The sequence below is a fragment of the Anabas testudineus genome, chromosome 3 (genome assembly GCF_900324465.2).
Source record: "Anabas testudineus chromosome 3, fAnaTes1.2, whole genome shotgun sequence".
Taxonomy (NCBI): Eukaryota; Metazoa; Chordata; class Actinopteri; order Anabantiformes; family Anabantidae; genus Anabas; species Anabas testudineus.
Window position 1 is genome coordinate 24,951,641 of NC_046612.1, and position 18,319 is coordinate 24,969,959.

Consider the following 18,319-nt stretch of genomic DNA (forward strand, 5'->3'; position numbering starts at 1 on the left):
TCATAATAGAGCCTACAGCCCATATCTTCCTCTTGCCTCTTTGCCTTCTATGGCGACAAAATGAATTCAGCTCTGAACCTAATTAATCCACAAAGGTTTCATGTCTTAATCCCCAAAGTCAAGGGGGTTATTGTCCTCACAAATGAGGTCAGTGTTCCTCCCAGTGGAAATAAGGGGAAGAAGGAGCAATACACAGGGAGTGAAGGGAGGGCCCACGAATGCTTACAGAGTGGATTTCTTTCTCTGCAGCTCTCCTGGTGAATAGAGGTGTGATACGGTGGCAAGAGGCCCTGCAAACAGGGAGTGGAGTTGCCTGCCATCTGTACAGCAATAAGTACATGCGCAGAGGTATCATGATGTCAAAAGGACTGAATGGTTTACATGCCATAATGAAAGAAGAGAAGATAGAAACATAAACGGAGCAGTGAAATAAATAGCACAGCATGACAGCAGTGAAAGAGGGAAAATTAAATGCCTGCCAATCTCCAGCACACGGACCTTTTGAACCAGGAGGATAAGAAAGCTGGTTCTGATGGTAATTGTCACTAAGGCAAGTCACTGTCAAACTCCAAGGCGAAGAAGCATCATCCAAGTGTGACAGGACGATAGCCATGATACAGCCCTCCGTCTGGTGGGATGACAAGGGGGGATGTGACACACATGGCCACACCATGCTGCCTGAAGCACAGTCACCACCAGCGGCCCACACAGGGTTTCTGTGGGGGACAAACCCTGGGAATAGCACTGAGCCGGCCAACTGTTCGTCCAGCATCGACACACTCTGGGTGCATCGCCGCCCCTCTCTCTGAGGACCAAATGGCAGCCAGGATAAGCGTGGACAGTTGACCATGATAGTCCACATCCACACTCATTTAAACCATCCTGATAAGAGCTTTCCAGAGATCCTTTGAGTCATCCAATCAAGACTTGGCTCAAGGAGGGGGGGATTGGGGTTGTTGGCCAATGAGAACATGGTTAAGCAAAGGGTCAGCCAATAGCAGGCGTGTTGAGGGGCGGGTCAGTAATAGAGCCAAAATAGAGGCTAGCTAGAAGAATAAAGTCCAAGACGACGTAATCAACAGCTTGCTGAAATCTGTTACAGTCAAAAGTCCGGCCACTGGACTGTACAGCAGGCACGGAGGATGATTGTAAGCCTGATGCCTAAAAATCAACAAACTGAGCTTGAATGTTTAAACATAGTTTGTTATCTTGTGTTACTAAAGCAGTGCTGAGTCAATATGTCATCATCTGCAGCTCTAACAGCGATCATTACTTTAAGTTACAATGCCGGGGATATACAGTCTACAAACAATCTAGTTAAGTATGTTAGACAAAAGCATATTTCTCACAAATTGCTTGCTTTCTGTGTGACTGATGATGTAGTGACACAATATTTTGCATACATCAAAAGCATCAGCAGACAAACCTGTCCTGTTTTTGATCACTGATAATTACTGTATCTGCACTCGAAGAAGACTCGAGGAGTAAACAAAGTGAGGATGGGGGGCGGGTGGGCTGATGGGGGGTTGAGCTTTGTAGCAGACATTCTAATTTCCAACTTCTCTGCTGGTGGACTAAAAAGAAGTTTATATTGTCATCTCCCCACCGCTGAGTTTGTAACACGAGTTTTAAACTGACAGAGGGAATTAAAATCTGTAAACGCCACACTTTTTGAGGCCTAATTCGAAAATCAGCTGTCAGGCTTGGTGTTTGTTGATTTTTATCAACTCAAGGGTTATTACATTTCAAGACTGACAATTAAAAATCCCTCAATCATTCCCATGAGCTTTCTACAACCACGTCCAAACTTGAAAAGCGATATAAAGCGATGATGTGAACGGTAGACGGAACTTCAGTAGAACATTTTCAAATGTGATCTGGTACCACGGGGTCAAAATACAAATGACAGAAGTGAATTTGATTCAGTTTCTCAGTTAAAACATATTGCACGCGACAAATTATCTGATCATTCCTTGTCTGTACACAAGGCTTCTTTTGGTTAAACAAAAGTGCACATCACAACTGCTTTTTCCAATGACTTTGTTTAGGTGCAAATGATAGATCTGAGGGTCAGAACCAGGTCTATAAAGCCCATTCTTTGATAAACACAATCGGATAATAACTGACTTCACCACTGTGAAACCATGGAGTTGCTGAGCTGTTTTATACTCGTTTTCTTTTTTTTTTTTTTTTGCTTCCCTCAGTCTTTTCTTTTTACCCACATGCTCTCTCCACACTGCTGCTGCCTGCATGCCTCCCCTTCATCTCAGAGGATATATAGAGGAGAAAAAAGATTTAAAAGGAGTGGGGCGAGAAAAAAAAGCTCAATTGTTTATTGATTTTATAATAGGCTTAGTGCAAGAGAAATAAAGTGGGGGGCGGGTGAGCCGTTGTGGTCAACCAGAGGTGATGGCGTGACAAACACGAGGCTTACACGCAGGTAACAGCAGCTTGAGTCCAAATGCCGGGATATTGGCTTGAGCGCTTTTCCTAGTTTCTCCAAATGCCCGTTCATGGCAATGTTATCCTGCTTTCTAACCAGGGTAGACATAATCTCTCCACTCACAAACAGGGCACGGCTTCAGAGGTTTTTTCTTTTTTTCTTTTTCAACTATATACTTAATAATCAATTCAAGCGGAAAGAGTAAAAAAGTGTGTCCTTTGTTAAGAAGTGGTATCTCAACCATATTAAATCCATGTACAGGTACCATCCTAAGATGTGAAGAAACTAGGTGGAAGGAAAACGGCTCAGAATTTTTTGAGCTGGCCTTTGTGATTGAGTATAGCTGAGTGTGTATGTGTCTGCCTGAGAACGCATGGGTGTGTGTAGGGTCTGATATATGGATGATAACACTAATTAGCTCGTTTTGTTTGGGGCACAACACTCATTAAAAACCCAGTGGGGCCATTAAAGTTACCGTCCCTCCAAACCATTGCTGCCACCATATCCATCTAGGCTGCTATCTCACCCTGCTCCCCCTGCTTTTAATGGCCTCTGCTTCAGGTTGTTGGGTTGAGCAAAGATTTGTGGGACTTGGATCACTCTGCTTTCTTCCCCCTGTTCCCCCAGACACCCACGTCCATATCTCTTGATTTCTATTTAAATCTCCGCTTCTCCTTCTCACCGCTGCCTCTCTTCCTTCATGTCACTCACTTTATATCTCTTTGTCTCTATCTTGCTCTCCCGCATCCACCATCTCTAGTCCAGGCTACATGTTCCACCCAAACACTAATAGCTGTTTGCTGAAAAGAAATCGGGGGGGGGGGGGGGGATTTGTGCTCTTTAGTCATAGCAAGGAGGCGGCGAGGGTAGGGGTTGGGGGAGGAGGAGGTGACGGTTGTTCCCAAGCTTTACACAGCGATGTCGCTGTAATACCGACAAACCTCTCCGCGATTCAGTGCGGCTTGCCCTGCCATAAGGCACCCGTTACTCAGCAGCTGAAGAGACTAGAGGGAAAGAGGCCTGCCAGGATTAGATGAGCAGGTGTAGCATCCCGCTAACAGATACAGCACAAAGCCATATTCAAGCCCATTCTCCTGGGGCTAGCTATGCTAAAGCTAAAAGCTTCTGCTCAACTAAAAAGAGGTTTCAAGTCAATCCACTGCACAAATTGATGTCATGATGATGTTTCAGATGTAGCATCAGAAGAGTTTGTTGGGTATTTCTGTTTATTTTCTACATCGTATTGTATTCTTGTCCAAAGCGACTAAGAACACACTAACGACCCAGAGGGTTGCAACACATTACATATTCATTCACTGCCATGAATATGGGCACAGTCACTGGTAATGTCTATGAGGCCCTGCAACTATACAGTAGACTTACCTACAGAGTGACACTGAATGAACTTTAAAGTTGCAGGGTGATGGCAGTGCTATAAATTGTGTGTGGTTAAGTACATGTGCAGACATATGACTTGAATGTTGAAACAACAACACAGCATCTGTAACTAAGATTTACTCAGTCAGGATAAATAATACTTGAAAAAAAGAAAATACTCAGACGGTGGAAGGATGTGGAGTCATGGGAAACATCTACTAGCCCAACCGTGCAGAGCAGAGAACAATAATACAGGATTTGGGAAAATTGGAGAAATTAGTCTAAAAACTATGATGTAAGTCTGCTCAACCTGCTCACACACACCAAATACACACTCGTTCAGTGGGTTTCGTGGAGCGCAGGGCAGAATAGAAAACGATACCAGCATTATCCTCTCAGAGTGATCCTCTAAGAGGTCTTTCTATACATTGTAATGTGTGTGCAGTGCTTAGTGAAGCTCGCATGATACCGCAAACACATACTTTAATTGCCTGGTCATATCCCGTATACTCCCTTTTGCCATATTGTTGAAAGGCAAGACTGAAAATATCCTTGGTCTCAGGTCTGGATATTAAGAGTGTTGATTAGATATATGAGTTTGCCATTTGCCCACAGAGCGTGGAGTGTCTCCGACAGAACTAGGGACCATATGGCTGGTGAGAGATTTCCCCCCTCTCTTCCTCTTTGCGCAGCCTGACAGCTGGATGGCTGCTAACTGGGGACGAGGAAGCTTGGCAGCTGCAGCTGAGAGCAACGCTTTGATGCCGCTCACCCTCTTTCACTCTCTCTCTCCCTCTCTCTCTCTCTCTCTCTCTCTCGTACACACACACACACACACACACACACTCAAAAGAACCCACACACCCAATACCAGCCAGTGTTAACTTATTCAAACTTTCTACAGGTTGGACAAGAGAGACAAGAGGAAAAAAGAGGTGGAAGGGAGCGTGTAGTAAATAGTTATGACTGAATCCCGAATCTGGTCATGGATGCCTCACTTGTACACTGTAGCAGACAAAGGATGATGAAAAATCACTTTCCAAGACGTGGAATTCTGCTGTCGAAAAGATGACAGCGCGAGGAATAGGGGAGGAAGGGAGGGAGGGTGGTGATGATGATGGTGGTAGTGGCAGAGGAGAGAGAAGTGGAGGAAAAAGGGGTAGGGTTGAAAAGGCCTCTGGGAACACATTAAGATGTACAACTGGCAAGTACAAAAAACTCTTGAGATTTTTGATTTTCTTTTTTGTTATTTTTTTTCCTTTTTGACTCAAAAGGATCTTTCATCATTTCTTATGAAAAAAAAAAGAAGAAGAAAAGAAACTGAGACTCCTTTGGATGTTTAGATGCAGATACCTGCATGCTTTACGCAGCCCGAAAGAAATCAACATTCTTTCACATGAAAGTGCAACAGCAGGTGTTTCTGTTTTTAATCTTAAACCTCATCTGCACCAAAGTGTTGCAATTTGTACGCAATATGCAATAGTTCTTTAAAGGAAACTACATTTAAATACAGTATGATGTTTTTTAACTGATGTCACTCAAGCTTTAGTAATGTCTCTCTTTGAGAGAATGAACCTTTTGTTAGCACAATAACTGTTTATAGCAGCTTTTCTCTGCAGTACTGGCAATATGTTTTAAATCACTCTGGTTACAAAACCATCAGCTTACACTAAGTACCGCACAAAAGGGTAAAACACAATGTAAATGTATGTGTTAGCATAAAACCTCGAGTGGGTATGATAATGTTATTTAAAGTGACAGCGGTCATTTTCCTCCTTTTAAAAGAGGGGCTGCCCTTTTCCACTAAGTTTGATCCTGTCTTTCCACCTTCTGTCACGCTCACCATGTTCTCCAGCGATCAAAAGCAATCTTTCAGACTGCACGTCCAAACTATCAGGTAATCTCCTTGTCTTCTTCTTCATTCTCATTCTCTCTCGTGTTGAGTCGCCACCTGATCCAAGCCTGCCCTTTGCCTTTGTACTGCTTGCCCCCCATGCCCTCCTCAGTTTTTTCTCCCTTGTTCTCCCTCACCTCCTCCTCCCCTTACTCATTTGCCTATACTGTACCCCAAACCCCCCCCAACTCCCCACAACCCACCCTTGTGCTATATTCATCTCATTCTCTCCTTTCTTTCCACCAGCCAGCTCCTCCCATCTCTCCTCTTGCTGAAGGCCCCCTATTGCTGCCTGCCATCAACCAGCACTGAACTGGTGACCATGGTGAGAAGAGGGAGAGGAAGAGGAAGGATAGAAGAAGAGACAAGAGGGCAAGAGACGAGAGGAGAGGAGATGAGTTGGACAAGAGTAGGAGGGAAAAGGAGAGAGAGAGAGATCAGAGATGGCTGGAGCCAAGAGGAGAGCAGCTGGGCACGGCTAACAGGGAATGATAATGACCTCAGAAATCTGCTGTTCGCTCCACAACAATAGGGTGCTCAGTCGCCTGGAAAATTGTGTTCATCAGCTAGCTCTGCTCACTTACTAATTGACATTGCCAAATATTTTAAGAACAATTGGAATGTGGCAGGGGGAGAGAGTGAAAAAAATGAAAACCCAGAGATCTTAATCCCTGGACTTAATTCCTCCCTCACTTTTCCACCCTTCTTTGCTTCTCCTTCTCTCCTCCCCTTTTCCCTTCTCCCTCTCCTTCTTTCTCTTACTCTTTTGTGATAAGTAGATAGCTACAACTAAGGAAAAAAAAAAAAAAAAGCACATTTTTCATGTCGCATTCTGCTCTCATGTCAGCACCCTGATGTTGACACAAAAGGCTTTTTATGTGACCTGTCAATGGGGTTAAGAGGAGGAGATTGAGAGGGGATGGGGAGGGGGGGAGGGCGGGCGAAATTAGGAAATGACAGAGCAAAGAACGGGAAAAAAAAGACAGAGAAGAAGAAGAGAAAGAGGTAGAACCAAAATGAAAGAATGAAAAAGGAAGAGCAAGCAAGAGATTCCTCAGTCATGGTATCACATGCCTGGCCCTCCATTTTTAATGAGGCAAAGGTCAATGTATTCTCTTGCTCTTTCACTCACAGGAGGAACCCCAATCATGCCCAAGTTAACTTGTTCAAACAAAGCTCCCCCTCAGCCCACCACCCACACCCCACTCTGGCTCCCGCCGCCTAACCATCCTGCGCTGTCCATTTGCATTCCTCGACCGAGAACCCTGCCTCATTTCACAGGAATCCCACATTGACGGAGTCAGACAGCTGTCACCGGCCACAGAAAAGGAACTTGGCGTTCGCCCTCGCTCAGCCTTGCTCTCCCCTCCATCCCTCAGACCCAACCTCCGTTAAGCACACACATAAGCAATCTAAAGAAGAGAAAGTTATTTTTCGTTCAGTGTAGTGTCAGTTAGCACTTTTGATGGGGGAACAAACATTTAGTGTGAATCTGTGCATGTACGGTATGTGCACATGGTGGAAACCCAGAAAACAAACTGCAGTACTAGTACAAGTCGTGGCTGTGGTGTTAATTTATGTCTTTCTTTCTTTTCTTAGACTTTGCCTCCATTACTTCTGAGTCTCTTCTGGTGCACGTTCACTGGAGTTGACTTTCCTCTGCATTTCAAAACGGTAGTAAAGGGAGCTGCATTTGTGAGTCAACTTGCTCAGTTTTAGCAATGACACCAGAGCAGATAGCTTGTTGATGTATTACGAATATTAATATGCAAACAGTCTACCTGACGGAGTAAGGCAGCCTTCTGTTATGGAAAGATAAATATTGTGTTTTAATTATAAAAACATAAAACAGAATGGGGAAGACAGAAGAAGCGGGAGAAGGTGTGTGTGTGTGTGTGAGTGTGTGTGTGTGTGTGTGTGTATGTGTGTGAGCACCAAGAAAGCTTGTTCCAGGAGAAAGGTAAGCCATGTTTTGGCAATGACTTGGAGTTGAAAAGAGTGGATAGCATAATGCGATGCTGTTTACCGAGGAATGTGATGCCCTGTCATCTCTACCTTCTTCTCACTCCATTCAGTCTCTCCCTTCTGGATTGCCTGTGTCATTTTTTCATCACCCCTTCTTCACTCTTTCAACAGTTCATATTTTTTTCTCCTTTCCATCCAAGCTTCATAACCAAGCGGGGGAATCCTAACGTGATCATTAAGACATAAAACGGCCTGATAAATGTTTCATAAGGACAAGACTAGCCACTGATAGCCACCCAGGAATACTGAGGAGCAAACCGAGTGTCGCAGTCCTTCCTCTCGTTCAAACACACTTGTCTGAATACAATTGGAATTTTAAAATATCTAAAAAGCCTGGGTTAATTCCCACCATGGGTAATATTTACAAATTGAGTCTGAGAGACAGGGTAGGAGAGAGAGAGGGAGAGAGCAAGAAAGGAAGAAAGAAATCAAATGAACTGTGCAAGAAAAAAGAGAAAAGAAGAACAGAGAAATAAATTGGCCTTTTATATTGTGCAAGCGTGTACAAAAATACTAAGTCTGCATTTATCCGAGACATGTCAATCAGCACTGCACACTGACAATTAGTGCATTTGAATAGAACTTTTATCATTTACCAGACACCAGAGTCCTGACCTACTGTACAAAAATACAGCTCTGGGAATGAATGTGCCTGTAACACAATGACTGTCTATTTAAGTTTGGTGACACATAAAACATACAGATATGACAGGCCAGACTCCTTCAAATGAGTGGGGATAGAAAGCTCAGGTTTTGTAACCAATGAGTTCTCTGATTATAGAGAATAGAAGAATAGTGTGAGGGGGGATCTGGGGGGTTAGAAGAGAAATGGATGTCAATTACAAAGAGAAAGTAATTTATGCAGAGGGAAGAATTGAAAATATTTTTTTTTTTTGTTTGTTTACTGTTCTTGTTATTTTCTAGTGCACATAGTTTTACAGTATGCTATAGCTTGCACTCTGACAGAGACCTCAATTCAAAGCACTGAGTGTACAGTAAACAGGTACAAGTCCTTTCATTGATACCACAGCTGAAAACAGCCCAGCTCTACTCTCTTTGGTCATCCTGTACAGTCCCTAAGGTTTCAGAGTTCACATTGTGTTGTTGAGCCAGATTAAACCAAGTGGAGTCTCCCATTAAGCCCCAACACCCCCATTCCTTTAGCTCATTATGTCCAAAGCCTCACAGCGCAACTAGTAGTTCTACACCGTAATGTTCTGTGCAAATGGGCAAAACCTTTGTTTAAAACTATGCATGATGTAGATATAATATTGTATGAAATGTTAGAGAGATTTTGTGACCTTACAATACCACTTACCTTTAAACAGAATGTCTCATAGAAGTATTAGGGCCTAAAATTAATCACCACAAAGTGAACTTGGGGCCTTCCGACTGTTACGTGCGCTGCGCTGCCACTGCAGCCAACGATACAGACAAACAAATGGGATTACATATTAATTTTACTTGAAATGTCACTTTTTTTTTCCTATCCACAGTAGGTGATGCTACTGCTGCTATGCAAATACAAAGACAATGATAATGTACCTCACAATAAACTGATAAACCATGATGATGGTTTCATTCAAGATCCAACATCCTAAAACTGTATTAATGCCAGAAGGAAACTGAGTGGTGATATGGTGAACAGATATAATATATACAATATTTAGACTTTAAGTTCATTCAAATGAAGCCACTCAAGAGCCTAAGTACCTAAATACAAGAAAATGAATGTTATCCCAATTCTCCCAGTGGGAGGGGTCAGCCAGGGGGCTTCTAGCCAATTTTACCATGGCGTATGCTAACAGCATTAGGTAATAATATGCCAATTGTATATCATTTGAAAGCACAGAAGCTTTAGAATGTGGTACCATATCATTCATCATTACCAAATTTCAGTTGGGTTGTTTTGGTTTAATTGTTGTATCTTCAATGTTTGTGGACTTTCTTGAAATGTAATCATTAATATAATTTCTCTTTATCATTGTCAGCATTTACCAGGTCACAATTCTAGCTGATAATAACTAGCTATATCAGGTTAGTGAACTTGCACAGTCATAGTAGTCTGGATCTTGTTCAACTCTACTTTATTCCTGTTTTAATGACACAGTAATTACACTGTTACACTTTGTCTGCATGTGTAATTACGCCCCCATTGTTCCATCGCAATTAGATGAATATCCATGCTTTATAACCTAAGGCATCAAGTTGGCAAATCCAATTTCAATTTGTATGAAGCGAGCATTTTGCCTGCTTGTTTGAGCCGCAGTAAAGACCAGGGATATGCAGGCTAATCCTCACCGTGTTAAAACGCTGTTCCTCTTAAAAAAATGTAGACATGGGGGATTCTCTAGGGAGAGAGAGAGAGAAAGAGTGAGACAGGGAGAGAGAGACAGAGAGAGAATATACAGTCTTATATTGCCTGGAGCCAATATGTGGGAGTGGGATTTAAGGGTTGTGGGAAGGTTGTGGAGGTACATGTAAGGAGGCCTTCTGCTGCTTTAGGCCTTACATGTGTGCAGCAAAGCCTATTTTATACATATTCAGTTACATTTTGCCTCTACCACAGCAGCAGAATTGGGAGATACTATCATGCAAAATGAGGATTTTCAATGGTAGCTTATTTGCATGTAAGCACTGTCAAAAAAAAAAAAAAAAAGAAGAAGCTTTCCAATGCAGGTGTGACAAGTCGCATTCGCATTGTGTCTACCTGTTGCTGAACCTCCCTATCGTGACAACGCTTGCTTGCATTTTCTTACAATGCTGCTTCTTTGACGCCTGATTATCACAGAAAAAAAATAAATGATAAAGGGAAGTCAGTTCAAGGATAGCCAAACAAACAAAAAGACGGTGATCGGCGTAAATGTAATTATCACTTTGTTTTTGTGAAAAAAATAAAGGACTGCGTTGAATAAGGAATATGCTCAAGGTTAGCTGCTAAGCTATGTTGTAATAAGGAATGTCTTTAAAGGACATCTTTGACAGAGCCCTTTGTTTTTCTGCCTCCCCTCCCAACTTCTCCCTTTTTCTTTCACTGCTTTTAAACAAGTGCCGTCTCAAAGACAAAAGCGGCGGAGTTGACCTTCTTTCACAGTTGAGATGTTATTGTTGATTACTATAATTTAAGTTTAACTCAAAATTGCTGTGGGTAGGTGGCGGGGCAGAGGCTGACATGTACACCGGCGCACGCTCACAGGTGCACACACGCACACACAGAATTGCGAGCTCTTCTTCTTAAATGTAAGATATTAAGATAAAGACAATGGTACAGTAGCCACATCCTGTTCACTACAGGAGAAAACGATATGCACAAATACTGTAAAGCATATGCCCCATCACCACTCCACCTCACACACACCCATACACACGCACACACACACACACACACACAACAAACATGCATGTGGAGGAGAAGCATGACACCTTTCTCCACATGAGACTCAGACACATTTTTTTTCTCACACATCAAAGCTTCTAATTTAAGAGTCCCTCATCTCCAAATGTGAATCACAATGTGTAAGTTGTGAAGAAAGACGAGTTTCACTTCAGATTAAAACACAGGAAGCAGCAAAAACGACCCCTTTTTTATTTACGTTTAATCCATTTACTCCTCTTTTCATTGCTTTTGTTTTTTGCTCTCAACAAAACTGTATTCCTGTTCATGCAGGTCAGTGCATGCTTAACCATTTTTATTCTACAGCCTCTTCTACATCTATATTTCCCAGCTTTGCCATGTTTTCTAGCACTTTGCTTCAGGTTGACATCCTGTTTTGCACATATGCTCACCAAAGAACTACAATAACTGTGCGGGACAGCTTTTCAGATATGACAGTAGAAGACTGACAAAGAGTTTCATTAGTGTCTCATAGTAGTGCTCATCGTGTGACACGCTACCTGCTCACAGACCACACATTACCAAACTGTTAGACAAAGACAGCAGGGCAGGCTAAATTAAGGCTTTGCAGAAACCAGTAGGCTTTTTATTGTTCTTGTGCAAACTTACCACTAGACTATATTCATTTCTTTTTGCGCTTATGTTTTTGTCTTCAATCCTACCGTACTTTTCCGAAGATAACACCCTGGGGGTGAGATTTAACCACTCAACTAACGGTAATGCATTTCTTTGTGATTTGTTAGCATTTGGTGGTAAATACTGTTTTTTTTTTTTTTTTTTTTTTTTTTTTGGTTGTCAATTATTATTTTAATTCACTTTTTTTGTACACTGCACACTCACAGTTAATACAGTACTTCTGAAATTGTTGAAATGCCACAAGCTATATCCATCAGATTTAAAGTACTTGAGTCAAAAGAGACAGAGAGAGAGAGAGAGAGAGATGCAGACAGAGGTAGAGAGAGACACACAGAGAGAGAGAAAGAGAGACGGAGACAGAGAGAGAGACAGATGGAGAGAGAAACTTCCAGCATTAAAATTCAGAAGATAATTACATCCGCTACACCCCCACCCTGTTGAGAAAGTGTTATGTTTAATAGTCTCTATAAAGAAAATAGGTTTTTATCTCACTCTCATTTTCATTAATTCCTAATTGGGGTGGGGGGTTGTCTGTTATTATTTCTTAGATTAAAATAAACATAGCCTATCCCATGTTCAAACCCATCACACTACACGGGCATGATAAGGACTTCATGCCTCTGTGAATAAATAAACAATTTCGTCTCAACTGGTGGAATTAAGTTGCTTACAGCCTTAAGCTAAGCTACTCTGATTTATATTTATATTTATTTATATTTTTTTCTCAAAAGACTTAAAAGCACATCCTCGCTTTTGCAAATAAAGTTCACCATTTTTTTTTTGACCTGCTTTATATGTATATCTTTAATTAGTGTCTTGTTTAGCTTAAACCGACTGATTATCGCACAGTCATGACCTAATTACCGCGCACACTTCTTAACGCCAGCACAGTGCCCTGAGGAACAAGTGAAAGTTACCTTTAAAAACTTGTGTAATCATTAGCAACGAGCCTCCCTTAATCCCACTAAACATACACTTATCTAGCCCCGGCCGGCCTGTGTTTGCTGGGTGGGGAGAGGGGAGGGGTATGGTTGTCTCCAACGTGTTTATTAAAGACATTTATTAATCGCTGTGGTTAAAATGAGTTCATCCCTGCGCTCCTAGTCTTTACTCATGTTCCACAGGGATCTGGTCTGCTAACCTGCAAACGTGAATGCAATAGTGAAGCAAGTCTCTTTCTGAATTGTATTCTCTGGAGTCTTGTGGTTGGCTTATTGTCAGATGTAGCAACAACACAGCTATATCAGGGGACAGTTGTTACTATGTCCAGTGTAACAACGTGCAAGAGAGACATACGGTACTGTGTAAAGCCTGCCATTATTTTCTTCTTTTTTTTTTTTGTTCCCATTCTTTGATGGATATATATATATATATATATATATATATATATATATATATATATATATATATATATATATATATAATTTGTCAGTCTTTGTACTAGAACTATTAGAATTCATATAATATCATATAATAATACAAGAAAAAAATCTTAACAACCATAAAAACCTCAAAGTGATAATGCAAAAAGTCTATGAATCCTTGGAATTAATTACTGGTTTACCTCCACCATACTTTATGATTGGGATGATGTAATCATGATGATATGCAGTGCCTTTTTTTCGCCAGATGTAGTGTTGTGAGTTCTTTCCAAATAGTTCAATCTTAGTTTTTTCAGTCCACAAAACATTTTGCCAATGCTGCTGTATATTGTCAATGTGCTCTTTGGAAAACTTCAGGCATGCAGCAATGTTCTTTTTAGTAAGCAGCAGCTTCCTTTGTGGTGTCCTGCCATAGACACCCTGCTTGTTCAATGCTTTATGCACTGTAGACTCATGAATGTTAGCCAGTTCCAATTATGCCTTAAAATCTTTGGCTTTCAATTGGGGTTGTTTCTTTACCTCATTGATGAGTGTTTGTTGTGCTCCTAGGGTCATTTTGGCTAGCAACCCACTTATTGGTAGCCACCGAAAAACACCAAAGTGTCTCCATTTGTAGATTGTTTGCCAACTGTAGACTGGTGAATTTCTAGTCTTTGACATCTCTTTGTAACCCTTTCCAGCTTTATGTAAATCAACAATTATTGATAGATCCTCTAAAAGCTCCTTTTGGCGAGGCATGGCTCACATAAGTGTTTTTTTTTGTCAGTCAAAGTACCTCTAGTCCACACCTCCAAACTAATTTTCCTAACTTATCCTAACACATAAATTGACTTAAATTACGGTCATTATTCAAAGGGTTAATATACTTTTTCCACTAGCATTGTGAGGTTTTATGGTTGTTCTCAATAAAGACATGACATTTTTTGTGTTGTTACTTTAGGAACATTGTATTTGTTAATACTCCTGACTTAGATGAAGATCGGATCACATTATATTAATTAAAAATTAACCCAAAAAAACATGTAATTCCATTTTTTCATTCATAACAGCACATCTATTGGTGGCCTACACACAGCCCTTGGCACAGCACTGTATACCTGTATATCCCTGATACTTGTACAGTCAAATGTGTACACAGGACAACACATCTCTATTTGTATACACTAATAAACTACATTATTAAATCCACCTGGTGGTTTTCATGTTCCTGTACAGACAGGGTTGAGGATGGGAAATACTGACCATGATTGATAGGTGTCAGAACACTGCATAACCATTGTGTACATCTATTGTATAGTATCCAATAAAACTGAGAAGACCCTTCGTCAATCTGACTTAAGTGTTAGTACATTACAAATTCTGTCCCCTCAATACAATAGAATTTGTTTGTAAGAGAACAAAGTCCACTAATCCAAAGAACAGAAGTGGATGACTGATGATGATGACCTGGATGATCTGTGGAGTACGCCTCTTTGTTGGAGGGGTTTTGTGGCTCTACCATCCACTTTAAAACATGATTAGAAGTGCTGTACTGGATTCAAGTCAGGCAATGTACTTGGCCTGTTTATAGTTTACACTTGGATATTGTTGGTAGAGTTAGACTTTATCCAAAATCATTTAGTGACTGTTTGATCAGTCACTGAATTAGTCATCACCCCCTTCCAAAGACAATCTTTGTGTCAAATCTAAAGCACTCACCTGTCAATAACAACTTGTAAAAATAATAACCTGTGCATCATTTTTACAGCATAGCTTTGTGGTTTCTGTTAGGGGCTGTAGGAGCCAGAGTGTGTACTAAAGGTTCTAACTATAACTGTGTTTCAGTTTTTGTTGAGCAGCCACCTGATACTCAAGTGTTCATTCTTTGATCATTGAAGCTGCTTTTTCAAGCTATTCTTTATAATGTATAGCCATGATGTGTTAAAAACAACAAAAGCACAGAATAATTTAACATTATGTTTCCATTAGCACAGGTTTTGGCTTAGATTTCTTGGATACCATATACTAAACGATTGTTAGCAATCTAGAACTATGTGAAATTTTAGACCAAGTCAGGGAATAAAAGAAAGAAACATTGATCCCCAGTGTATGGGAGTATATAAAATAAGTTATAGTCTATAAAATACAAGTTGCTTTCATTCTCTGATTTTATTTTTCTTACCTGAAGATGGAGAGGAGGGATGTGGGCTGTCATCCTGGACACTTCCTGTCTGGGAATGTGCTCCTCCAACTCCACTCTCCTCTGTTATGTTGGATGAACCAGGAGTGGTGGAACGGCTGATGGACTGGGACTCGGGGTCACTTGCTGATCCCCGGCGTTCATCTAGACCTTGTTGCTGGAGTGCTTCCTCAGTGCCTCTCCTGTCTTTGCCATGGATGCGGGAGTGAACCACCATCTGATGGTAGGTTCTGAAGACCTGGCCACAGTCAGGGCACTCTGAAGGCTTCTCCTTCAGGCTGGAGAGGCTGAAGTCAATGTTTGGGCTACCCAGGCCAGCCAGAGCTCCAGGAACCTCAGCATTACCATGGTGAGACATTAAGTCACGATGACTGTCAAAGCTCCTTCCATCCTCCTTCATTGACATCATGGCTCCAGTAGAAGCCTTGGATCCCTGCAAGGCTTCTGAGAGCTGCTTCTGCTTTGAACTATCATTGGAAGAAATCAAAGAGTAGTCTTGTTTGTCCTTTGAGAAGGATGCCAAGGCCCCAGCACCACCCATCTCATCTTCCTGCCCTGTGGGTATATGGTGCTGCTGTGGTTCCTTCGGAATAAAAGCCCTGTCCATAGCCATACCACGAGCCATTATCTGCCAAGCTTGGTAGCTGTTGAGGGAATCCATCTCTGCCACTTTTGCAGCCGCCTGGAGGCGCTCCATGCAGCTTGACTTGAGTGGTGGAACAAGGTTGAGACAGCCCAGGAGTGAACGCTTCTCATTTTCACCCAGCCCATGGCCCATACCTCCTGCCATTGGCCCCAGCAGCTTTCCTAACATCTCCTTTTCCTTCATGGCTATCCCTGCTTTAGCCAACAGCTGGTGCTGCTCACTCAGGCCCTGTTTGTCTGGTGAAAGGAAGCCTCCTTGAAGACAGGAAATGTAGCGCGAATACAGGTTAGCATGAGCTTCCTGAGCCAAATTGCTCATGCTATTGAGGGCAGCCATGTCCTGCTCACTGGACTGGGGCGGCTTACTTTTGATGGCCAGCTTGTTGAGATGCACCTTCATATGGTTCTTGAGGAACCACGGTTCCTTGAACCGACGGCCACAAATTTGGCAGCAGTGTTCAAATGAGTCTTTGTGCTTGCGCATGTGGCCCTTGAGAAACCAAGCTTGGCTGAACACCTGGCCACAGACATCACAACGGAATTCAGTGGCAATCTGCATGCCTCCTGAACCACCACCACCCTGACCCTGTGTTGTCTCAGCTGTGATGTGGGCCTTTTCCACGTGACTTATCAGCTCTTCTTCATGGGAGGCAGCAAACTCACACAGAGTACACTTGTAGGGCTTGTGGAGTATGCGGATGTGCCGGTCCAGCTCTTCACGCTTCTTGAACTTCCCTTTGCAGAAGGTACAGCGGAAGCCCGTAGTTGGATTCAGGGACTGTTCATCTTGGGTACCAGTTGGCTTAGGTGAAGAAGAAGGCTGGGAAATTGTGTCTGGAGTGGCAAGGCCAGAGGAAGGGAGGAGACCACATGCTGAGCCTAGTGGCTGCTGATGGGTATTTGAACTGCTGTTCAGGCTTAGATGGGGTGTTTGAGCTGCCTGGAGGAGGCTGCCACTCCCTCTCATCTGCTTGTCCCTCAGAATGGCCCTCTCCTCCAACTCATGCAGCAGCCTGTTCTCTTCTCTGACACGGCCACGGCCTTTGCCAAGATTCCCCAGCTTATGGGTGCGAAGGTGGATCTTGAGATTGCCCTTTTGAGCTGCTCGGTGGTCACAGTAGGGACACTTGAAGGGCTTCTCTCCTGTGTGTGTGCGCATGTGAAGTGAAAGGATACTATTAAAACGGAATCGCTTGCCACACAATGGACAGGGATACTTCCTATTCTTGCGGGCATCATCTTCAATATCATTCATTTGGGACATGATGCCCAAGTTCTGGCCATTAAGAAACTGCTGAAGGTCAACACGCCCATTCAACCCACTTAGTGCCCCTGCATCAATGTCTCGGTTGAGCTGATTGGCTAGCAAGGCCATCTGACTGCTAATAGGCTGACTGGCCAGGGCTGCGTGGTGGGTCTTCTCATCCAAAGGTGTGGCTGCCTTTTCCTCAGGGATCTGTTGTGGCCGGTGTAGGTCAGGAAAGGCGTGTCCTAGTTGGGCAGTTAGCTGATGAAGCTTTTGACTTATAGGGTAGCGTCCATTTAAGACTGCACTGCTCAGATGGGCATCAGTATCAGGCACTGCTGACGACACACCAAGACACAAACTAGAGTCCTCCATCCTGTAATAGAAGACAGAAAGAATGAACCGTATTAGAAATCATAAAATTGTAAGTTTAGATATAGTGTAGAAAATAAACATATATTAAAGCAGATCCTCCTATCAGAGAGTAGGGACAAAGGACCTTTGTGGGTCGTTTGCTTGGACGCCTCGTTAGCTATGGTGAGTGCTGATGTGCTCTTTGTGTTTGCTTTCCAGATTCAAAAAAGAATATGTTACTTAATTTAGGGAAACAACACCTGTGCTGCATCGCCCAGTACAGGGAAGTACTGTAAAATGTATTATCTTTGATGCACAGAGCACTGCATGAATAGTCAGCACCAAGGGCTTGGAAAAAGCTGTGACTCCTTAGAACTTTTTCGAAATGTAACACCATTTTGGATGGAATAATTACTCTGTAAACACAGTGAGCAGTGTATAATTAAGCTACTTGTGCCCATCCTATCAGAATTCCTCCAATTACACGCCTTAATGAAACGAAGCAACGGCATTGTCGGGAAGCCACCGCAATACTACAATTATGATATTAACAATAGCACTTAAAACCAAGGGGTTACTCCAGTAAACACAACACTCTTATCTCGGTGCCATGACACTTGTCTTGGTGCAATATTCCATTAAAGAGCCACACTACATTTGATGTGAATCACTTTGCTCTCCCTCTGCTTCTTTCTATTCCCCAATTCTCTCAGTGCCTGTCTTCTTCTTCTTCTTTCTACCTAA

The 18,319-nt window shown here is 42.4% G+C and overlaps 1 protein-coding gene across 6 annotated transcripts in view; it reads right to left on the reverse strand.

Annotated features, from left to right (window-relative positions):
• Positions 1-18,319, reverse strand: part of znf536 (zinc finger protein 536) — a 207,071-nt gene that overhangs the window by 90,374 nt on the left and 98,378 nt on the right. For all 6 annotated transcript variants that reach the window (XM_026378871.1, XM_026378870.1, XM_026378874.1 and 3 more), the window contains one exon: positions 15,313-17,597. In XM_026378871.1, coding sequence (XP_026234656.1) covers positions 15,313-17,596 — 2,284 coding nt within the window. In that variant the 5' untranslated portion in view covers position 17,597. The remainder of the gene's footprint in view (positions 1-15,312; positions 17,598-18,319) is intronic.